The sequence below is a fragment of the Perissodus microlepis genome, chromosome 17, assembly GCF_051167445.1.
Source record: "Perissodus microlepis isolate ML-2025 ecotype Zambia chromosome 17, ASM5116744v1, whole genome shotgun sequence".
Classification (NCBI taxonomy): Eukaryota; Metazoa; Chordata; class Actinopteri; order Cichliformes; family Cichlidae; genus Perissodus; species Perissodus microlepis.
In genome coordinates this window covers 32,999,793-33,024,805 of record NC_140477.1, presented here as the reverse complement: position 1 = coordinate 33,024,805, position 25,013 = coordinate 32,999,793, and the positions used below count along the sequence as shown (strand labels likewise).

General features: G+C 40.4%; 1 protein-coding gene across 2 annotated transcripts in view; it reads right to left on the bottom strand.

Annotated features, from left to right (window-relative positions):
* Positions 1-24,551, bottom strand: part of LOC146369940 (anoctamin-4-like) — a 50,311-nt gene extending 25,760 nt beyond the window's left edge. Inside the window, exons 1-7 of one of the 2 annotated variants that reach the window (XM_084910019.1) lie at positions 24,145-24,551; positions 21,285-21,359; positions 12,588-12,812; positions 2,701-2,901; positions 1,859-2,007; positions 1,546-1,695; positions 364-464 (exon numbers count right to left, since the gene is read on the bottom strand). In XM_084910019.1, coding sequence (XP_084766145.1) covers positions 364-464; positions 1,546-1,695; positions 1,859-2,007; positions 2,701-2,901; positions 12,588-12,812; positions 21,285-21,359; positions 24,145-24,370 — 1,127 coding nt within the window. In that variant the 5' untranslated portion in view covers positions 24,371-24,551. Of the gene's footprint in view, positions 1-363; positions 465-1,545; positions 1,696-1,858; positions 2,008-2,700; positions 2,902-10,454; positions 10,909-12,587; positions 12,813-21,284; positions 21,360-24,144 lie in introns of those variants that run through there. The other variant, XM_084910020.1, reaches the window with a different exon arrangement.
* Between the last annotated feature and the right edge of the window lie 462 nt (positions 24,552-25,013).

Genomic DNA, 25,013 nt, shown 5'->3' with positions numbered 1-25,013 from the left:
GGGGCATCATCTAGACAGAAATGGAACAGGGCAGCCAACATAAAACGAAGAGCTTTTTTGCTTTTTATACTGTATTTTCATGTATGTTTGAATAGTAATTATTAAATATTATATTTATAGAGTGCACAGTCACCTCAGGGTGCTTTATATTGTAGAGTAAAGACCCTAAATGAGGGAGCACTTGGTGAAACTGGGAAGGAAAAACTCAATTTTTACAGGAAGAAACCCCTGGAAGAATCAGGCTCAGTGATCTGTTGGGGTTACATTACACAACGTGTAAATAACTTCTGTTTGTGTACAAGAAAATTCGACAGGGCAGCTTTAATTATTTTCACATTAGCATCATTAGAAGTTTTGTCTAACCTGAAAGGCATGCGAATGTTCATGAGCTCTGCATAGCGACAGAGAACATCCCACGGTGCATGAAGTTTCAGGAAGATCACATCACTGTTTGTTAACGAGGCCTGTAATGAAGTCAAACACACATAAATATACTATACCGTTTTATAATATGTATATATATATAAAGCAGAATTTATTTTTTAAAGGGAAGAGCTACAAAATATCTCACTGCAGGCTGTTGAGCATCTGCTCTTTTCCTCACCTGTTTGTACTTCCTGACTGTGTAGGAGTCTGTCTAAGGGTACATGAATCAGAAGCTAACTGCAGAGACCTAAAAATAACTAAATGACTCCATGCAAGAAATACACACAAGTGGGCTGAAGGTTGAAGGAGACAACAACCGTCGCCTTCCGCTGCGCACTCTAGATAATGACGACCTTGGCGGTACAGCATCAGCAAACAGAGCTGAGGTGTTAACACAGCATCACAACATCCACCTTCTCCATTCTATCAAGTGACACTTTTGCTCAGTGAGAAGCAGCGGCAGAGAAAATTGCGATCGGCACATTTGATTTTGCTCTACGAGTGCTGAATGTCTCGACAGCCCCCAGCTGTCAGACCTGGCACAAAGGCTTTGAGCATTTTAAAATTCAGCACTTCGGCCATTTAGATTACATGCATAATAGGGCTGTGCATTAAATAACTTCCTCACACAAAATGGTATTGCTGTTGAGCGAGGCTCACAATAAATGCAGTTGCAGGTTGGCTGAAGAAGCTGGTTCTCTGTCAGCACCGGAAACTATCGAGCTTCTCGTTTACTTTGGAGTCATCGCTTTTTAAAGAACTGGACTACGTTTGCTTTGCTAATGTCCTGTGATTATAAGAATTGCTCTTGAGCAATAAATATATGGCCGAAGAACGAATTGAGTGCTACATTGCTGACCTCCAAAACAAAATTAAAAATACGGTATATCATAAATGATTAATAATCCAAAGTTTGCCTCATTCATTGACTGGGTCTATTGTTTGGATTCTGCAAACCACAAGGAGATGCTTCAGAATAATTTAGGTCACATTGCTTTTATTATTGCTGTCAAAAAAAGAAAAGGAAAAGGTCTTAGAAACTGTTTTACCTGCAAAGCGCAAAATACTAGAAAGGATTAGTGAATGGTTAACAAACACTGTGCAAGCCAGCTATTTTACCTCCTTTTCCATGTGCAGGCCCTCTGCACGGATGTTCCGTTCAAATACTTCCCTTTTCTCTGACTGTGAACTGGATTTCCTGTAGACCAGGATGTAATCGATGCGGCTCTTTCCATCACTGAAGCAAAGGCCACTGGACTTACTCCTCCCCTGAGGACACGCAGATAAAGAGAGTCAGCAAAGAATAGCAACTGGCCATTTAGAGGAACCGTTATCTCTGCTGTTTTGACTCAGTTATTGTCTATTATTGACGATGGATGGATGAATAAGCAAACATTTGGCTGTTGGTGATTTGTTTATTTTCACCGCTGACCTCTGGGAGACCTGCACTGGACTTTGTGTTGTCATCAAGGATGCTGCTGTGGGTGCCCTGGTTCTGCAGAGTGGAGTCGTCGTCTCTGGACGGGCTGCTGATGCCACCTGACCTTTCTTGTTCAAGAAGCACGTTAACATCCTTCACAACTGGAGAGTAAATGGAAAAGAGAATAGAATCCAAGCTGACTAACTTTTAATCCAGTAAAAATGCTGACTCTTCTTCTGTTCTTATTCAATAACTGAGCAATCATAAGACAGCTAAAGAAAACCTTTTCATCCCTTATTATTTTTAGCTATAAAAATCCAAAACAATGAGCTAAAAAGCTCAAAAACATCAACACGATCGTAGTGTTAGAAGATTTTCTCCGGGATAGAATCAGCTCTGCTTCAAATTCTACTTTTAAGAACTATAGAAACCACAATGGCATCTTCAGACACAACAGGAGCTGATTATTCAAGAGCTTGTATGAGAGGAAAGGGACTTTAAATTAAATTCCAATTCAAATGGCTTTTGATTCTTTCACGATGCTCTGTACTGTATCTAACTCCTTTAATTAATCTGTGTTGTCACAAAAAGCAAGTATGTTGGCTTCAGCAGAGAGGACTATCGTATTTTACTATTTTTATATCAGGTATAGGGGAAAGACTCTAAATACGGTAATTGAAAATGCCAACAACCTGCACGCAAGTCTGAAAAAGTTTCTCTGAACAGTGATGGCCTTTTATTAGCTGATGTAAAGGTATTCATTAGAAAGACCACAATGCTGTCAGCTAAACTTGCTGGGAGAAAATAAGCTGAGTGAAGTCGACATAAATGTAGTTGCTGCTGGTGGTGCTCACCCAGTGGAGGGACATCATCTTGAGTGCTGGAATCTGGGGCTGTGGCCAAAGATTCCTCCATGATGTCTTCTTCCCCACAGGAGGGGAAGGCGAGAGGTCTGTCTGCTGCCCGGTAGCCAGAGGCCGAGGGCTGCAGCTGGACTCTGTGTCGGCGGAGGCTCTGGTGCTGGAGCTCAGACCCATGTAGAGATAAACTTGCACCTGTAAGGATACACAGCACGTTACTGTCGTTTTTTTGCTTCCTTTTAAGAGATAGCAATTAATCTTTTAGTGCTTATTGTTATCTTTTTCCATTTACTTGCTCTCGCTTAAGACACAACAGAAAGTCTAGTAATAAACTTGCCAGCAACTGGTCGAGTATTGACCGTGTCATCTGGACTTGGAACTATTGTGACAGTGAACATGAGAAGACTTTCTGTCAGAACGTCCCCCAGGTAAAGCTTTCCCACTAACTACATGGTAATGGCCATCCATGCAAGAAGAATACATCAAGACCAAAGACCCGAAGCTAAATGTGAGTCATCCCAAGGAATAAATCAACAAAAATAATCAGGGCCAGGCAGGCAAAACTTGCAAACTTGCAATTACTCTGCACACACACACACACACACACACACACACACACACACACACACACACACACACACACACACACACACACACACACACACACACACACACAAAGTCACAAGGGCCCCTCCAGCCAGCATCATCTGACAGCCTTGCAAAAACACAGTTAAAGTTATTCTAGAAATGGCAGAGACCATGTTGACTTCACTAACAATGCCCAAGTTGACTGGTTATAAAATGTTAACTATTAACTCCTAAGCTAACACGTCAACTGCTGGTGTCCCAACTGTGACTTCTGCCTGTGCGCACTTGACTCGATCACATCATGGCCAGTAGAGCTTGACACACACAAGGCTGCTCAGCTAGCTAAGTTAACTAATGTTGAACTTCAAACAAATGAAATGTTTCTACGTATATTTCACTCGCAGTTAAGGCTAGATTACTCGACTCAAACTCAACTTAATGTATTTATAAAGCACATTTTTAACACATTGTTAACAACCGGCACTGACCAAAACCCTGTTCAAAAGACAAAATGGATTTTTTTTAAAAAACAAACAAACAAACAAAAAGCAAAAAGCACAAAAGGGAATGGATACGAAATTACTTAAATACATTTTAGTAGGTGCTAAATACATGAAGCTGAAAAAGTGAGTGAAGACACAATGAGCAAGTCTGATTCAAATGCCAGTGAGTAAAAATGAGTTTTAAGTCCAGTCCAGGCTGGATGGAGCAGATTTGACTGGGAGGGGAATGCTGTTCCACAGTTTGGAGAATGCTCTCTGAGTTTCAATTTAAAGCGGAAAACAGTCAGAAGCATCTGATCAGCTAACCGGACTAACAGACAAAGAGTTTTTGTTAGAGAAGATTACCTTTTCTATTCCTTTACTGTAGATGTAGAGCAGATTAATTTCACTCACATATGCTAGAAAGTTTTCCAAGTGGTCACTCTGGGTATTCCAAAAACAACAACAACAAACCCCCTCTGCAAATAAAATAAATAAAACTTGGTTGTAAAAGAAATATTTTTAAAACTACAGCTTCACAGGCAATCAAGACTGTCTTTTCTAAATCTTTAATCCATGGAGGTTTTGACACCTACAAAGGTAGCTAGAGTTTAGTGTAGAGTGGAAAGGAGCAGTCCCTATGAGGAAATGCTGATGAACAGCCGTGCTGTACATCATACAAGGTGTAAACCAATGGGTAGAATGCAATAAATGCTGAAGACGTAGACAGCGATTCCCACTATACAAACACTTTTTTTGCTGAAGTGTAACAGCAAAATTTAAAAGGAAGACAAAAAAAGCAGGAACAGATGTACAGCGACAGATAATATGGCAGAGGAAGCTGTGTGAAAATTAGAGGGGAAAAAAGAAAAAGCACAGCTCTGTAACTTCTATCTCCTTAGCAAAGATTAACCTTGAAAGACCCTCCAAGGATAGACACTCTACATGGGAACACATATGCTAATTGGAGCTATTGGTCAACTAGATTGTGCCCGTCTGGGAGGGAGAAATTATTCCAAGCTTAGCATAAAACGAACAATCTAGGGTCTGTGTCTCTTACTTCCAGTCCTCTGGAGAGTGGGAAGACTTCGAGAGAGGGGGTTGGCTGTCTTGAAGGTCTGCACGGTGAATTTACGTTTGTGACAGCAAAGGTGACTCAGCTAAATTTTTCTGCTGAGCGGTGGTAAGAGGGTCAGAGATATAGAGGTTGGGGAGGCGTCCCGGCTTTTAATCAGCCGTTGATGCTTTGGAACATTGGACTTCATGGACGAGGCTAATGGAAAGATGATCAATCTGATACTAGTGGAAAACAGGGTGACCAACTCAACCTGTAACCTTCAGAGAGGGCACACTGAAAAAACACTTTATTTATTCAAAGAAGATGAATAAAGTTTAATCTCAAGATTTGAGATTAAAAGTTCTTCTATGGAAACTCATTTCTGCCAGTAAGTGAAAAAAGATCAAATTAATCACGAACTTTAAAGAGTGTATGAATACTTACGACCTTTTATGCTTCATTTAAATTGAAAAACTGAAATAAAGTCCTAATTTTACTATTCTTTTCCTTTGATGTCATACTTATATTGTACTGTGCCTGGGTGTCTTTGGAGGAGTCGGTGCATAAAAATTAAGCGAAACAGTCGCAACATATGGATTGTGCTTTGCTCACAACAAAATTGAAAGTTTGTTCAATACCTGAACGTATTCCAGTTTTGTATCAGTTTAAATCGGTGTACTTTTCTACTGTGTAACATGCACAGTTAAAAAAAAAAAAATTATAGTTTTTAATGGAAAAATTATTATTATTATTATTGTTTTGTTACTGGTGGAAATTAGCTTCCATAGTTCTGACATGAGAAGCTTTTTTAGCATGTTATTTTCAACTCTTAAACCCAGTCAGTATGTGATGACCTCATACACTTCCCGACCCCGTTTCCTCAGCACCCTCAGCACTCCAACGCTGCTCTCGTTAATGGAAAGGAAAATTGCTTACTATAAATATTGGCTCTCGGAGGACTGAGACACCAGATATTAGCCTACATCGTGCTGTCTTGCCAGGCAGTGGCCAGTCAAACAATGTATTCATCAATCTTTAACAACCTTATGGGGCTTCTGTAACCCAAGCCACAACTGAGGTCACATGGTACTAAAGCTTTGGGTGTACACACATCTGTTTTTCTTAAACTCAATAAAGACACACTTCAGCAGTGGCACTGTAGATTATTTCCTTTTCCTCTTTCATTTTGAACATCCAAGAAAAATGCATCTTAAATTTTTTCAATTACCAGATGAAGAATTTGTTAATTGTATTTTAAGATTTTATATAACATGCCATTACATGCAGCCTAGTCTTGCAAGTTGTTGCTCTATTATTTATTTTATTCTCACTAGTTTTGTATGCATAATGCAGTTTTTTTGTATTAGAAAAAATATATGTTGTGTCAAGTTTTCTCATAAAGTATTACCTGTGCCACATGTGCTCACTTACTTGCTGTATACAAGTAAGTACTGTACACTATAAACTATATTCATACTCTTAATGTAGTTTTAATACTTGTCAACTCGTAGTAGTTGTATCAGGAAAATCACTGGGGTTGGATGTGGCAGAAAACCATACACACACCACATGTATGCTATTGTTCTTTGTTGTGGTTTAACCCGTGAAGTACAAAAATGTAAAGAAAATTCTGCATCAAGCCTTGGTTTCTGAATGACATTACGGCGGTTACCATTGTTGCCTCACAGCAAGATCCTGAGTTCAAATCCACCAACTGTGTGGAGATTGCATGTTCTCCCTGTGGGTTCACTCTGGGTACTCTGCCTTCCTCCCACATAACAAACATGTGCTTAGTGGGGTTAGGTTAATTGATTTTTCTAAATTGTCCGAGCTGTGTTAGACTTGTCCCGCTTATACCTTGCCCTATAACACCTGGGATAGACTCCAGCCCCCTTCGCCCACCTGTGAGCCTGATAAGGACAAGTGGCTGGAGTGACAGCTATGTACATTTTGTTATTTTAAAAAGCAATGTCTACACAGGTTTTATGTTAACCAGACTCTAGACTTTGTTGAACACTCCAAGAAAGAACTCTTTAAATGAACTTTAAAATAATCACGGAAAGGTATTTTGACATTTATAAATGTCTTTCTCTTAGCATTAAGTATTTTTGCAGGACTACTCTAATTTGGAAAGGTTGGATCAACTCAATTTAATTAAATTGGACTCAACTGCAGTATATAAGTTGATTCACAATTAATGAATTAAGTTGGTTCAACTCAAGTACATTAAGTTGGAACAACAGAATTGCATAATGCTAAAATAAAGCAATTTAAGCACGTGGAAATCCTTTCCTTTGGATAAGAAATGACTAAAATACATACTTGCCTCTGTCAGTGCGCCCCAGGGTGGCTGTGGCTACAATGTAGCTTGCCATCACCAGTGTGTGAATGTGTGTGTGAATGGGTGGATGACTGGTTGTGTAAAGCGCTTTGGGGTCCTTAGGGACCTTAGGGACCTTAGGGACCCCAAAGCGCTTTACACAACCAGTCATCCCCGCTATACAAATACAGGCCATTTACCATTTACATTTTAGTAGGTGCTAAATACATGAAGCTGAAAAAGTGAGTGAAGACACAATGAGCAAGTCTGATTCAAATGCCAGTGAGTAAAAATGAGTTTTAAGTCCAGTCCAGGCTGGATGGAGCAGATTTGACTGGGAGGGGAATGCTGTTCCACAGTTTGGAGAATGCTCTCTGAGTTTCAATTTAAAGCGGAAAACAGTCAGAAGCATCTGATCAGCTAACTGGACTAACAGAACAAGAATTTTTGTTAGATATTTCCTTTTTTATTCCTTTACTGTAGATGTAGAGCAGGTTAATCTCACTCGCATGTGCTAGAAAAGTTTTCCAAGTGGTCACTGTGGGTATTGCAAGTTAGCGCTTGTGGAGAAATTATATATCTTCTATAGCCTGGAAATACCTTAATGTCCACCAAGAAGAACTGAAATGTAACAATCTTTATTTGTCCGACTCAGAATTGGTGCAGCACCTCAGTTCATCCTGAACCATGCTGCTTTAGCTCCACTTCCTTTAAGGCCTCCTTCACTTCAAGCCAGCTTTCTTTCAATTGGTTGCCGTAGCAAACAAAAGGTTTAAGCATCAGGTTGGAGGGGCTTTGGTGCTCACTGCCAGAGCTGAAGCTAGTTTGGTTCATTTTAGGTTACTTGTACATACACTGACCTGATTATATGAAACTTTAGCCATTTTTAGTACGACCAGCCACCATTGTAACAAAACGAATAGTTTCATGCTAATGCAGGTCATTTTTCCGAACTGATTGCTACTTTCCAACCACACAAGCTTGAACTAAAAGTAGCTGATCACAGTTATGTTAAAGTTACCTTGCTGTGACTTTTTCACTGCGATATGCTGAAGGTCATTAAATGCTTCCTGATGACATAATGACAGTTTGAACAAAAGCTGAAAAAAAGACGCCAGCAGTGGAATGGTGCAAAACATTAAGCGAGAAATTGTCTGCGTAAGAAGAAAATTCTGTGTAAACTGATGTAACACTGGAGCTTCACGTGGTCACTCAAACAGGTCTTTATTGATTTTGAAGATGCAAAAGTGACACATAAATCTGGATAGCCTGTTTGAATAACTTCAAACAACCTCGGTTTGATTATGTATTTTATTTTCTGCATTTTTAGTGTGGTGAGCCTTCTCTGTTAACATAATATGATTCCATTGTGTCAGTTTGAGCAGCCCGAATACTTTTTTCATTTACAGGATGTCGTATCAATAATTTAAACTTGTCTGCTAAATAGTTTGGAGTCAAGATCTCCGGTATTTGAAGCAAGTAAGTCATCAAAATTAATGTGAGGAGAAGTAGGCCATGCTTGTTATTTCAGTGTCAGATATGGTACATATTTAATCAACATGTCTTGAGCTGCTCCTCTCATTTCGAGCCACTGCTCCTGCCTTGTCAGTCAAGAATGGTGAATGAAAATCTTATGCACATTGTTTCGCATGGGTGTCAGTGTGACGGCTAGATAACTTTAGTCACTCAGAAGCAGACAATATTTGAAGTTTTCTGAATTAAAAAATTGCTTTAAAGCGACTCTCCATGATGTCAGTCTTTACAGTTTTAACATCCACTGCTGCTTCCATATTTAAACTGTGATTTAGCTTTCATTATTAGATGGCATAGGTTAGATGGCAAGTCTTTGGTGCAGTGTCACTGGTTTTTCAGTCACATTGACAGCTGCTGAATGTTCAGTCCTGCTTAAAGAAGCTTTTCAGTTTTTCTAGTAATTTGCTTTGCTAACCAAGCTAGCACTAGCTGATTAGCTTCGCCCTTCCGTTAAAATATCATCATGTCTAAATGCCATTGGCTTCAAAATAGTAGCCTAATAATAGCCCCATGGCTATGAATATCATACAATATATAAACTAGAGCTAAAAGCATATATAAAGGTTATTGACGTTTACAGATTGTGGCTAATGAGCTGTTCTTATTTTGATCTAGAATGTAGCAAACCTGACAGTTTCCAAGCATTAGCTGTTTGAAGTTGAAATGCTGTGGGTGCTTTATGGTCACATCTGTGGACACACCACGAGATTTAAGCGTCCATGTTTTTGTGCCATTGTGTTTAGATTACTGTTGTGACCCGTTCACTGGCTTAGATAATCTCTTTCAGACTTACACCAAGACTTCTAATGTCTTTTAGTAAGCAAACTCACCTTATTCTTACTTTATGTGCCTGACCTTGAGTCCCAGTTGATTAGAGAATTAGTTTTGAAATGTTACATGCAGAGCAGTACATGGACACAATTTATCTTAACTTGGTCTTAAATACACTGGAAAACGCAGTGTGTTTAGAACCTATTGAAGACTGGGGTGGTGGTCATATTAAAAAAGAGCATAACATTACTATTACACAAGAATATTTAAAGATTTTTCTCCAGTGAAAAAGGATTTCTTCTTCTCTCCTAGTTGCTTAAAACACTCAACAGTGTGGCTCCATTTATAACACAACACAACATGGAGATGACAGCTCACGCTGAGAGGAGAAGAAAGGTGTGTGTGTGTGAATGTGTGTGTGTGTGTGTGCGTGTGTGTGTGTGTGTGTGTGTGGGGGGGGGGGGTTAATGGGAGGGGGGGATGTGTGTGTTGTCAAGGGGGATTAGGTGTCAGTCACCAGTTAGGAGGGATTGTTTGTTCTAGCTGGATGCGCGAATCATACCCAGGGGCGCATTTTCTCCCTAGCGGCCAAGGGATGGAAATTTTTGCACCTGCCGAGCTGCTACTGGTGCCCAGTCACCACAGTCACAGCAAACACGCACTCATACACGGACACTGCTCACAGAGACATGACTAGTTTCCGTGCGTTACAGCTGATGAATCACAGCAAAAGAGCTGGTGGAGCGTGTGGGAAAAAACATGTAGAATTACAATCAAGAGAAAGGGGATTATGAGGAGCTGGAAGAAAGAGTGTGTGTGTGCATATGAAGGTCAAATGCTTACACTGTTCAGGGAACTGCGGGTGAAAGATGAAGCAGCGTAAGGGCGGGGGGAAGGACACGGTAACAAATGAGTGAGAGCACTGCAGAAAAAAAAGAAGAGAATCCATTCTGGAGATCAAGCTGCCTTTGCTTCAAGACAACTTGAGGACACTCACCATGTGAAGGTGGGCAGAGGCAGAGAGGCAGCTTCGCTCCTCAGAAGGCAGGAGGAGGAGGAGGAGGGGGGGAGAGGCTTCACAGCTGAGCCGCAGCAAATGCCAAAACAGCCCGATGACTCCTCTACATACACACACTGACATATGCACACACCACCCTCCACCTCCAGCCCCTCGCTGAGGGCGACAAACAAGTGCGATGTCCCACGAGAGCAACCAGCATCCCCACTTTTTTTTTTTTTACTCCTTATTCCTCACATCCCTGCATCAGTCGGTCCAGAATCACTGTAACATTCACACACATGCGGATCGGATCTGTCATAGTGAAAGATGCTCAAATCTGGCAGCAGGAAAGCTGCAAAAGCTGTCACAGATCCTCACTGAAGGAAAAAAACACAAGCACGAGCAGGATGTTTACAGTGTCAGAGAGAGCGAGAGAGAGAGAGAGAAAGGAGAGCTACTCATCGGCATTCTTAATCGGGCTTCTCTGGCAGCCAATCGGGGGTCAAGCTGCTCTGACAGCAGCCAATCAGAAAAAAGGGCCGGCTAGTCAGTGTTGCTGCAGCCCAAAACAATGACAGTTGGCACTGATGACAGTGTCAGCATGGTCCTCTGATGGAGACTCAAGGGCACACACGCTTACATACAAATACATGCACGCACACATAGACACACACACCTGGGAATAAATATATCCATTAATCTATCTAACCTATCAACAGATATTGCAGGTTTATCATGTCATAATAAAAACCCTATAAGAACGATTAATTTCAATATAAAGATCTGCAGTTCGTTAAGCGGAACAAGTAAGTGGAGCAGAAACAGCTGCGCGGGGGGGATGGGGGCAAATCTGGGTGAAGGACAGCCATATTGAAAAGGTGACACTGGTGAAGAAGTGATAGTGTACTACACCACGTCATAGAGGTGTAGCAGATGTGCTGCCCAAGCTCTTCTGCAGATGTGTACAGACATAAGAACAGACGAGTGGAAAACCTGCAGCGTGGTAAAGTGAGGTGAACACAGAGGTCAAAGGGCCAGAACACTCTGACCAATATTTAGGAATGAAGTCCCCGATATAAACATTATCTCAGCCTCATCTTCTCTGGTCTAAAACTGTAGAGGTCAGAAGGCAAAATACTGGTGACCACCAGGCTCCTAGTAGATACATATATGATATCAATGTCAAAATCCTACGTCGCCTTGTTCTCAAGTTATCGCATTTCAAGATTTTCAGAAAACTTGTGCTCTGACCTCAAGGTCGAGGTCCTGAGATTTGAATTTGTCCAAGTTTTTAAGTAGTTGCATCTATGGTATCAGTTTGAAAGTCCTACGTTCCTGAGTTATTGCATTAAAGAGGCTATTTTCTCAAACAAAAGGCTCAAGGGTGACCGGATATTGATACTGGTACTAGCCAAAGACAAAAGAGGGCAGAAGAGTAAATCATGTCCATATGTGTGTTGACTCAGCATTGATTACACTGAATGGGAAAACCTGATGGTATTCAAATAAAACAAAACCCGCACTTATGGATGACAGGATAAGCTGACTCCACTTTAAAACTGCCATTAGCTGAGAATTCACGAACACCGGAGGGTCCCTGGTCTGAAGCCAAGCTTGAGCAGTGAGGGTGCTCCCATAACATTTGAATCACTTGTCGACAAAGGGCAGTTTATTCAATCCAGGGCCAGAGAGCACAGCAGATGAATGCCAACAGGAAACAGAAATGCATGGTGGAAGAAACTTGGAGGTTGAGACCACGTTTCTCCTTATTTAGCTTCAGATGTGATCAGAGTTTCCTTTGTGCTAAAAAAGTACAGACACCGTGCAGTTTATCTGGTTATAGATTAATTCTGCAGCATGACAATCAGCTCATATGTACAACCAAAGACATTAAGAACTGCCTTCAGCTAAAAGAGTAAACAGTTGTTGTGTGGCCCACAGAGTGCCAGTTTCAGCATTATGGAGATTGCGTAGAGGGTCAATCATAACTCCTGATATCAACACAGCTGCAGGATGTTACCATCTGACCTGTTGTAATCAGTGTTTTACTAACTGAAATGTAGATTTGCTGTAAAAAAAAAAAAAGTTATCATAATTGAAAAGAATGTACTGTCACAGCTCTCAGCGTACTCGTGCTGCTGTCACACAGCGTCTCCTGGCTGGCACTGTACGTGGGGAGCGGGGTGACGGACAGCGACGCCGGGCAGGACACTGGCTCAAGATGCTCGCTGATGGGCGGGACAGCGGAGGCCTCGGAGTGAACACAGTCTGGACTCGGGAGGTTCTGGCTGCTCTCTGGAAAAGGACTGTTCCAGTGTGAGAACTCAATGGCCACTTGACCCCCGAGATCAAACCCTGTTGAGTGACAACAATTGAGGCAGATAATGAGATTCTAAACAAGAAGGGAAGAGGACACTGAAAACTTTAACATTCATCTTATGGGAGCATTGCTACATGTACAATTTGGGACTGTGTATGCTGAACATAACAGCAAACAGATGTTGCAATATTGCCCCCTAGTGGTGGAAACTTTCAACTTCAATAAAACATTGAATTTTCATTGTTGCCAGGTATGTCCTCAGCAGCAACCACACAAAACATGATTCTCAGTGCATGAGATTCTAGTTCAGCAAAGTAATTATGATAAAATTCATGACAATGTAATACAGCCACACAGACAAATAGACATAAAAGCATATAGTTAAAAGATAGATTATTAAGCATAATTTTGCAATTTCCTCCAATAGCTAAAAGTTGCAAAACAACAAGTTAATACACAGGAATACTTCAAACACCTCTGACTTATATTAAATGAAAATATAATAATAATGAGAAGGGCCACGAAGAACCTCCACATTTTTCTGTCAGTTTTTGTTGCTCTCCAGAGTTCCTGAGGACCAGCCCTCTGCTGAACCAGCTCGGCACGCTTCCGGCCTTCGATTTCTCCTCAGCAGGCTTCCCTCCCTGTTTCAGCTCAGCTCTGACAAGTGACTGAGCTGGATGGTCCAGATGTAGCTGCCCCCCCCCAAACCTTTATTATCTATAATTCTTCAGTAGGGCATTATAGATGCAGCAGATCTGATTGTACATAGCTATCTTATAAGCTGCTGCTGACCCCATTATTGAATTATCAAGTGCAGTTTGGGGGGCTACAGGGACCATGCTGACCTTCAGAATGCTGCAGTCAATTGAAATGCTTTATGCTTGTCTTCCAGGTCATGGTGCCCTACTTTACCCTTCAATTAGGACCACAATGTACATTCTTGTACCTGCTGTTAGAACACTTGATCTATGTTGGCTTAAACTTTGGAATCAGAGATCCAATAGATCCAGATGCAGTAGATGAGCTCTGTTGTAAATAATCTGTGTTCTTTTCAATTTACTATTTAATTGTGTTCAATTTATTAAGCCTTTTTGATTACTTTGTTTTTTGTTTTTTTTTATTAACCTTGACTTTATTCTATGCCTTATTCTAAAGAAATCTCTAATATGCCAATGCCATAATGCCAATGTTACGTATGTTTTTTACTCTACACAAAATAACGGGCAAATAAATGTCCTATTTTCCAAAATAAGTCTCGTTAAGGAAGGAAAAATGATAAAACTATTTCTCTACACTTCACAAACCAAATCTTAATTTCTTTTATTTCATTTTAATACAAATTATTAATTAAATCACAATATTATTTTTTCAATAGCAGCATCACTACCTGTTTTGCATTTTTAATCTGAACTGATATGTTGCATTTGCTTACATGAGTGGACTGATTCTGCTGGAGGTTTCTTCCTATTAAAAGAGAGTTTTTCCTTCCCACTGTTGACAAAGTGCTTGCTCATATGACCCTATGAGGGTCATATGAGCAAGCTTGTTGGGTTGTTGGGATTGTTGGGTTTTTCTCTGTAGGGTCCAATTTACAAAATAAAGTGCCTTGAGGTGACTGTTGTTGTGATTTGGCGCTGTATAAATAAAACTGAACTGAACTGAATAGATGAGACACATAGTACCAAATATAAAGAGCAGCAAAGTGTGTTTTTAATGTTTTGTATATTTAATATTTCTGGTATCTTTCACTGGCAGATAGGATAAGGGAACACCTCCACCCATGCCACCTCCTGGTTTCCTGTAAAACACAAAGCCCAGCAGATTTCAGATGTACATCAGCAATGAACAAACGCAGCCCCAATCAATAGCAGAAAAGTGGAACGCCTCACAGTCTCCGGGCCCTCTGGCTCGCTCCTTGCAATGCACATTCAGCTGGAGGATAAACTGCGATGAGGAGTGACGGGATAAATCTAAGCCATACTTTATATTTCATCTAATCTTTTACACCCTCCAGTTTTCAGAGAGAATGAAAGGAGGGATTTCACAAATGAAGTGTAAGAGTGTAAGGCTGGACATCCCCCAAAATGATGTGCTCAAGTCAGCACTTTCAAAAACTGTGAGTAGGACTTTATTCACCCCGGGGGAGAAAACTGTAAGTGCATTACCTCTGGAAAGACAAATCTAACTCCCGTCTTTGGTGGGTGAAAATTTGACATGGTGAGATATTAATTAGGATGTAGAGCAAATACTGGAACCCATTTATAATATAGTGATGATTTATAGTTGATTTCGAAAGTGTGGAATTATAATTTTTTAAAAAGACAGCCTGTAATAATGATGAAAACTTGATTTTTTTCAACTCTTTTAAAGCACAGACACCTTGTTAAAATACACTGTGTTTGTTAACTCATTACAAACATTACTGCAGTGTAACAGACATGCCCTCACACTATAGGGATTTGTTACCCCTGATCTTATTTCAGTGTATGATTTGAAATAAGGAATAGTGAAGATAAGAAATAATGTGTCATGTGCAGCTCATATTACTGAAGGTGATGAAAATAGCAGGGATGGATGGATAAATTACACTGCAGTCTCTGAGATGTATCCGTTACTGATGTACAGTGTGAGGTGGACACAGGCATATGCGCACTGCAGGGCAGTGAGAATGAGCCTAAGACATAGGGAGACTATTTTATATATGTTATTTGGGCTATGTATACTAAATCTGTTGTTTCTTGTAGGGACTTAATAAATAATATGAAGCATGTTTGCTCTAATTTTCTAAGATATTCCAGAGCAGCTCATCTACTCGATGGCCACAAACAGAAAGAGCACCTCAGCAGTTTATATATGCATAGTTTTGTTTTAAACTTTAGAAGTGGATTAGCCTTTAAGATGGGTGTTAAATGTAAATTTTACTTTACGAACTGCTACTAGTATAATTTTGCCAATTTACATTTTTTCAAAAATCTTGTAGCTTATACCGTTTGTCTAGTTGATGCCTTCAAGCCTTAAAAAGGAATCTATTGATTTATGCGGGGAGGTATGGCTCCATTAATGCCTTTTAGAATTTGTTTACAGGCACACAGTGTTCTTTGAAGTTTTTGTATCCTGTACCTGCTTACATCCCTGCTGAATGATTTATGTGGTCAATGTACAGTGCTCCATAACCTGTAAGTGGCTCCTGGATTTTAAACTGTATTAACAAGTGCTTTGAGCCATCAATGCCATCATCTCATAAAAGTCACCCACAACAATGGGAAGGGTGGAGTGGGTGCTGTAATCTACACCTGGCGTGTATCCGAACGACCTCCAAAACTCATGTTGCCCGGGCATAGTGTGTTCTAAGCATTATCTATGTCACAGTCATCAGAAAAAAGTGCCCCTGTGGCTCTCTGAGGAGAGAGAGCCCTAGATACACCCCCCCTCACTTCCTGATGCCCTCAGAGGTAAGAAAACAAATGCAGGTGCATTTATCTGGGCCACATGCGGCACAATGCATTAACACGTTTGAGCTTGGAGTTTACAGGAAACTACTGGTGCTTTAATTTGAACAGTGAATGGGCATGTGTCTGAAACTACAGCAACACAGCCTAAGAAGTGCTGCACAGTTGAAGTTATACATTATATTAAATACTGTATGAATGGTTTTTTATCATTTTAGGGACAAAACTAAGTAAAAGGTCGGAAACACTGTTGTAGCTTTGCAAATCTATGTACAGTATTATTCTTGATAACAATAGCTGTCTTTTTCCATCAGAGTAAAAATCTTCATACAGTAAAAAATATCCATACATTCAATTCAGGGTAAAACACAATGAATGAAAATGTTCATTCTTTGCTTTTTACACTATTTCAAGGTAACAACCTTAAGGAAGTTAAATAAAATAAACATTAAAAAAAGAAAAGTTTTTTTTGCAACCTGCAAAAGACTGGTGATCTGTTGGGAGCATTAAATGTCTTCATATGTTGAAGCATTAAGTTGAGTTCCTTGCATTGGAACTGAGGGGCCACGCCCAACTCCTGAAAAATAGCACCACACCATAATCTCCATCCACCAAACTTGACACTTGGAGACACAATGGTGTCAGACAGGTACCGTTGACAACTGCCAAACCCAGACTTGTCCATCAAAGCATCATTCATCACTCCAGAGAAAACATCTCCACTGCCCTAGAGTCCAGTGGTGGCGTAGTTTCAACTGGATGCTTTCCATAGCACTTGGTTGCAGCTGTTCAGCCATTGCAACCCATTCAATGAAGCTCTATAGTCCTATACACTCTATATGTTCCTGAGCTAATCTGAAGGCCACATTCAATTCAATTCAATTCAATTTTATTTATATAGCGCCAAATCACAAAAACAGGCGCCTCAAGGTGCTTTATATTGTGAGGTAGATTGTATAATAATAGATACAGAGAAAAACCAAACAATGATATGACCCCCTATGAGCAAGCACTTTGGCGACAGTGGGAAGGAAAAACTCCCTTTTAACAGGAAGAAACCTCCGGCAGAACCAGGCTCAGGGAGGGGTGGGGCCATCTGCTGTGACCAGTTGGGGTGAGAGAATGAAAACAGGATAAAGACATGCTGTGGAAGAGAGACAGAGATTAATAGCAGGTACGATTCAATGCAGAGAGGACTATTAACACATAGTGAGTGAGAAAGGTGGCTGGAAAGGAAAAACTCAATGCATCATGGGAATCCCCCGGCAGCCTACATCTATTGCAGCATAACTAAGGGAGGATTCAGGGTCACCTGATCCAGCCCTAACTATATGCTTTAGCAAAAAGGAAAGTTTTAAGCCTAATCTTGAAAGTAGAGATAGTGTCTGTCTCCTGAATCCAAACTGGAAGCTGGTTCCACAGAAGAGGGGCCTGCAATGTTTTATTTCATCCTTCACTGAATCCCTACCTCAGGGTGAATATTAGCTCTGTCTATCAGCTGCACTATCCCAGTAGATTCCTACAACAATAAAGGAGGGTGGAATTGATGTGAGATTATAATCGATTAGAACTTTTAAGAACCTACGGTGATGCTGACTTGTATTTTCCTCTCAAACAAAGGCCAGGGCTTTAAAATCACAGGCAGCACAGTAAATCTTTTTGATGTCAAAGTGTGGGACGAGACTATAGATCTTTCTTTTGTGAAAACCAACAGAGTGAGTCTCAGCGGTCCAAAGCTCCCCCTCAGCAGTTCATTAGTTAGTTGGGTTTTTTTTTAAATTTAGCTTCTAGAGAAGAGAGGAACACCTGCATGCAGCAGCAGCACAGTCTGAATCCCCTTGCTGTCAACAACCTATACAGTAGCTTACAGGCTAACCACACACTGTGTTAATATTCATTGAAAAAATGTCGAAAGCCAAGGCCTCAATATTCCAAATGGCAGGCAGTTGCAGTTTTGTGACAGACAGGAAAATTATGTTGAACAGCTTTGTCACCATTGTACAATTTTCCATCAAGAACCTTGGACATACAAACAAACTTCCACATCAGCGGAAATCTTTAATTTTCTTACTGCTTAGCAAATCCCAAGTTAAATTTCCCCTAACCCCTCTGCTGTCAGAACTCTAACAATCCATACGGGACTAAACTGCACTGATACATAATAAAAATAAAATATAACACCCATTACAGGGAGTGCAGAATTATTAGGCAAGTTGTATTTTTGAGGAATAATTTTATTATTGAACAACAACCATGTTCTCAATGAACCCACAAAACTCATTAATATCAAAGCTGAATGTTTTTGGAAGTAGTTTTTAGTTTGTTTTTAGTTTTAGCTATTTTAGGGGGATATCTGTGTGTGCAGGTGACTATTACTGTGCATAATTATTAGGCAACTTAACAAAAAACAAATATATACCCATTTCAATTATTTATTTTCACCAGTGAAACCAATATAACATCTCCACATTCACAAATATACATTTCTGACATTCAAAAACAAAACAAAAACAAATCAGCGACCAATATAGCCACCTTTCTTTGCAAGGACACTCAAAAGCCTGCCATCCATGGATTCTGTCAGTGTTTTGATCTGTTCACCATCAACATTGCGTGCAGCAGCAACCACAGCCTCCCAGACACTGTTCAGAGAGGTGTACTGTTGTCCCTCCTTGTAAATCTCACATTTGATGATGGACCACAGGTTCTCAATGGGGTTCAGATCAGGTGAACAAGGAGGCCATGTCATTAGTTTTTCTTCTTTTATACCCTTTCTTGCCAGCCACGCTGTGGAGTACTTGGACGCGTGTGATGGAGCATTGTCCTGCATGAAAATCATGTTTTTCTTGAAGGATGCAGACTTCTTCCTGTACCACTGCTTGAAGAAGGTGTCTTCCAGAAACTGGCAGTAGGACTGGGAGTTGAGCTTGACTCCATCCTCAACCCGAAAAGGCCCCACAAGCTCATCTTTGATGATACCAGCCCAAACCAGTACTCCACCTCCACCTTGCTGGCGTCTGAGTCGGACTGGAGCTCTCTGCCCTTTACCAATCCAGCCACGGGCCCATCCATCTGGCCCATCAAGACTCACTCTCATTTCATCAGTCCATAAAACCTTAGAAAAATCAGTCTTGAGATATTTCTTGGCCCAGTCTTGACGTTTCAGCTTGTGTGTCTTGTTCAGTGGTGGTCGTCTTTCAGCCTTTCTTACCTTGGCCATGTCTCTGAGTATTGCACACCTTGTGCTTTTGGGCACTCCAGTGATGTTGCAGCTCTGAAATATGGCCAAACTGGTGGCAAGTGGCATCTTGGCAGCTGCACGCTTGACTTTTCTCAGTTCATGGGCAGTTATTTTGCGCCTTGGTTTTTCCACACGCTTCTTGCGACCCTGTTGACTATTTTGAATGAAACGCTTGATTGTTCGATGATCACGCTTCAGAAGCTTTGCAATTTTGAGACTGCTGCATCCCTCTGCAAGATATCTCACTATTTTTGACTTTTCTGAGCCTGTCAAGTCCTTCTTTTGACCCATTTTGCCAAAGGAAAGGAAGTTGCCTAATAATTATGCACACCTGATATAGGGTGTTGATGTCATTAGACCACACCCCTTCTCATTACAGAGATGCACATCACCTAATATGCTTAATTGGTAGTAGGCTTTCGAGCCTATACAGCTTGGAGTAAGACAACATGCATGAAGAGGATGAAGTGGACAAAATACTCATTTGCCTAATAATTCTGCACTCCCTGTATATTGCTAAAACATTTGAAGTAAATATGCACATTCTGTCTTCCTTTTTTATTTATGATGATAAAAAATTTTCCCCATGTCAATTTTGCCTTTTAAAAAAAATTATTATCGAGATTGTTCTAGTGTGAGATGCAGAGAAGATGGCAGCAATTGCATGATAGACCTTGATAGGCCTGTACGTGTGTTTAATGCAGCGCCACCTGAGGACATGAAGATCACAGCATTCAGTGTTCATCTCTTTTGCACAGCACTTTCAGGATCTTTTTAGGGTTTGATGGTATAGATTATGAAACAGACAATGAATTTTATACTTAAAAACACTGAATTTGTTCCACAATCTGTAGACAGCTCTTGTTTTTTGCAGATAAGTGAAACTCTGCCTGTCTAAGATGCTCTTTTTTACCCAAGCATGCTATTGATCTGTTGGCAATTAACCTAATTATTACCAAAATGTTCCTGCAGCTTTTTCTCTTTAGGGCTTACTTTTCCAGCCTTTTGTTGCCCCAACTTTTAAGAGACATGTTGCTGTCATCAAATTCAGAATGAGATCATATTTTTCATGAAAAAGTAAAAATGTCTCAGTTTAAACATTTGATATGTTTTTTAAGTTCTATTAATAAAATACTAGTTTTTGGGTATTTGTAAATAAATCTTTGCATTCTTTTATATTTACTTTTTTGGAATTCAGGTTGTATGAATGTATTCAGTCAGTGGCCCTTAAGTCCAAAATGTTCGAGCTTGATATAAACATTTGTGTTTGATTAAGGAGAGTGTTGTGTTGGCCTTTTCCCAGTTAAATAAAGTCCAGTGATGTTTTGCAGAGTTTGGAAATGAACTTCCCTTTAGTGTAAAGCCAGTGCTTAGATTAAATAGCTCTGTGGATGGGTTTTGCCCGGGGTGCTTACAGTTTGCTTACAGTTTTCTGAAAATGTTAGGTACAAACATAAAACTGTCCACGTGGACACTTCACTTTTTTTACTACTCAGACTCAGACAATAAGAAGGAATCAAGGTAGAGAGGACACACCTGGGGAACACATTAGAAAAGTAAAACTGAGAGGCAGAGACATAAAAACTTGACATAGACGAAAGGAAAAGTAAACATGGAGACACAACTGAGAGAGAAAAATGAGAAACTACAGAAAAAGGGCACAGAGGCACTGCACAGACACGGGGACATGACTGGTGAGATAGAATGTAAACAAACATGGAGACAAGACTAACTACATGCAGGAGATACCAAATCTCCTGACCAAATCCTCACGCTGAAGGAACCATGAGACAACTCAAAAGCAGTGCACTCACCGATGGTGATCTGACTGACACAACTGTAGAAGGTTCCTGAGGAGACATTGTAGCTGCTACTGCTGGGTTCGCGATCTGTGAATGGAGAAGACATCACGTATAAGGTGAAGGCAAATATTCAGTGTAACTAAGGTAGGGTTTTTTTGTTAGCACAGGTGACCATCAGTACCATGGAGTCCCAGAGAAACATGTATCTTGCAATTTCAAATGTGCCCACTAAGCTTTTGAGCTTCCCTTTTTCATGGGGGCTTGTGAAAATCCATGACCCAGCAGCGTTACAGGAATCAAACCCGTAATCCTGCAATGTTAGTGCCCTGATCCACATTGAGCTACACAAGGGGAGGAAACTCTTGACCTTGGCAGAGGTAGGGGAATAAAATGCATGAGTCTGGCAGCTTTATTGCCTTTGTCTACCAATTTATATAGAGGGAATAAAAGCTTTCACTGTGGTAGAACTCTGTGGATTACAGGGAGAAAACCTCTCCAAGAGCCTGATAATGTTTAAGAAATAATGCCTCGAATACCGCAAGTGATTTTCACCTTCTTTCCCTGCAGGGCAGACTGGACAAAACAAAGAGAAAATAATTAAACTCATACGAGACTGAATGGAGTAAGATTTAACTGTCAAGCATTTTGCAGTACTTTTTGCAGTCTTTGTGACGCTGACCAAAAAGATTAATGATTAACAACTTTTACATTAATTTAACTTCAGTTTCTTTTTGAACTGCAACTGCAATAATAGTACAAGTTTTACCCAAGTGGCACATCTGAAACAATATTATTAATATTTAACACAATTAAAGCCACATATATAATGGAAAGCCTGTTAAATGCTATCTAGGGATGCACTAAATGTGAAAGCTTCTGTTGATGCCCATAATAATAATAATCAAGAGTTTACGATTCATTTGATTCTCTCTTTCATTCATCCTATTATTCCAAGGAAAAAAAAACATTTTCAGTATGGAAAAAAACAGAATTGTTTTTAAGTCCTTTAGCTATTCATTAATTAACTAAATAGAAAGCATAAATCACCATATGAGCTACTTACACTGCTAAAAACGATTTTATTTGACAATATACAATATAAGTAAACAAGAATAAAATTATTGGCTAAGTTATGTATCTATTTACAAAAGGTTGGGGTGCTATGTAACAATAAGATAAGATATGATAAGATGAAAAGGACTTTATTGATCCCAAATGTTGTGAAATTACTGCATTATAGCATACAAAACAGGTAAAACAATGAGTTCAATACGATAAATAAAATATCGGATCAGTTGCGTCAAAAAGGTAACAAAACAATAGACTAAAGAGGACATTCAGTTAAACAGAAAATACAAAAGCACTCAGTACATCAAGTGTTGATTCAAACTGGATCCAAACAGCAACGACAATGACAAATTCCCAGAGGGCAGCTATCTAGCCAACAGCTAGCTGTTCAGTGTTTACCACAGAAATGTTCTTTTGAAGTAAGTTTTCCTACTGTTTTGTTCTCACAGCCAAATTACATCATGGCAAAATGAACACCATGAGTTTAATGTATATGTTCTGTGTGACTGAGCATCATGTGACCAGCAACATGATTTAAGACACGGCTTCAATGTGCATTATTATTTGATGAAAAGTAGGTGTACACTTAATGTTACAGTTTTGGTTGTAATAAAAAGGCAAACCTAAGCCAACCACTCTTGCAGGTTATAGATGTGCTCATATTTTCTATTTTTTAGCACTCTCTTCATACCATCACTGACAATAAGCAACTGAACAATAATTCAGTCCAGTAGAGTACAGTGTAACTGTCAGAACTGTTATAAGACAGAGACAATTTGCACTCACAGAATCTGTCATTTAAATCTATGGGAGAACTCTGCAATAGCAAAACTGGCGATAGTGGAAAAAAAAAAGAAAAGAAAAAAAAAGTTAAGCAACCTTATCTGCGCCTTTATTTGGATTAGTGCAGTTTGAAAAACTTGTGGGAGGAGGTTTTGAGGGGCTTTGTTAACTGAGGCTCCAATTAATAAGATAAACCTGACAGTGGAAACTGAAGGCCTGATGTGGAACACCAACTTTCCTCTGGGAGACAGAGGTTAAGTCATTAATCTGCCTCAGCAGAGCAGAAGACTTTCTCTGGCACTGCAGTCACCTCCTGAAAGATACCACCCAACATTTTTGCCTGGGACTGATAAATGAACACCTGAACTGCTTTTTCTCATTTAAGCACTAAGACAACTTTAAAAAAAACAAACTCTAATTTCCTTTATTTTCCTATCTAACACCTACAGATGCATCAAAAAAAGAGCAAATGCAGCACAGTGTAGACATTTATTACCGACTGGGAATATTTTTAAGCACACACATTCCCGTCCCGGTGTAGAGATAAAGCTGCAGGTATCATTTATTTCCAAAGCTATGGGCTTTGGAGTGAGCACACCGCTGAACAAACCATATCAGCCTCTGAGCAGCTTCCAGCCACATCATTAATTTAACATCAGATGAATGAATTACACCACAGCAAAATGTTCACTGAAAAAATAGCACCCGTACTCTGAGGCAGTGTATCTCTTGTACAACATGCAATTATATTTAAAATAAAAAAGGACTAGTATGTGTTGTGGTAGTGCAGCTCTCGCTGTCTGCTCTGTGAGAATTCGTGAGGTGTTCCACTACTGTTTGTGTGTGCCTTGGGTCATCCCGTGGACTCACTTTGAGCACAGTGGATCACCACACCCACATTTCAGCTTGAAATCGGAGTAATTGACGATATGAACGGAAGAAACAGTGTTATTAAGCTTGCAGCTGACAGCATGCGTCGCGCTTTCTTTCTAACCTCGTGTGCTGCATTGCCTGCCCTTACCTGCGGATCCGGATGAGAGGCGCGTCGCGATAGCGCGGCGAGGACTGCGCGGACTCCCCGGGCAAACCCGCATCACCTCATCTTGACATTGCAAACAGATGACCTGGTTGTCCTGGTTGTCTTCCACCTTGCTGCAGCCCATGTGCTCACCCCCGGCGTGGATCTTCATGCCTGTGTTGATCTTACGGACCAGTCGCATGTCGGCTCCAGCCTCATGATCCAGCATCCTCCTCACCGGCGACGATCGCACTTATTACGCATGGGTTCGGCATGAGGAGACATCAACTTGTCCTGTACCTCAAACATCATTAACCCCACCTACTCTAACCTGTCCTCCGCACTCACCTCGGCTCCATCGTGTCAGCCTCTTTCGGCTCGTGTAAGCGGTTAGTGTTGCAGTCTTTACGCACAATTGCAGGCGTGGCTGTTTCACGTGGTTAATGAGGTCGCAGTGTCAAGTTCTTAGGGGTTATAACAGTGATACTAAAATAAATATTTAATTAAAGTCCCACAATCGATCATAGGATCAATTTAGATTCCCCCCTGTAACACTGTCAGTATCTTGGACTTAGAGAATCAAAGCAGAGACCGAAACCAGAACTAAACTTTTAAATGTCCAGCCAGTATCCATTAGCACAGGGTGCTTGGGTTTTTTATAGAGAGACAATTTGAGCTGTGACTGGTCGATCAATCGGAGGAGGACAGTGAGGATAATGTTTTGTAGGAATGACCACACAGCAGCTCAGCATGCAGAAATGAAAACTAAATAAAAAGATGAGTAATGCATGACTTTCGGTTAATCAACACACACTAATTTCAGATCTGAACCCAGAGGATGAGGCTTTGTTATATACCTCAGCCCTAAGATG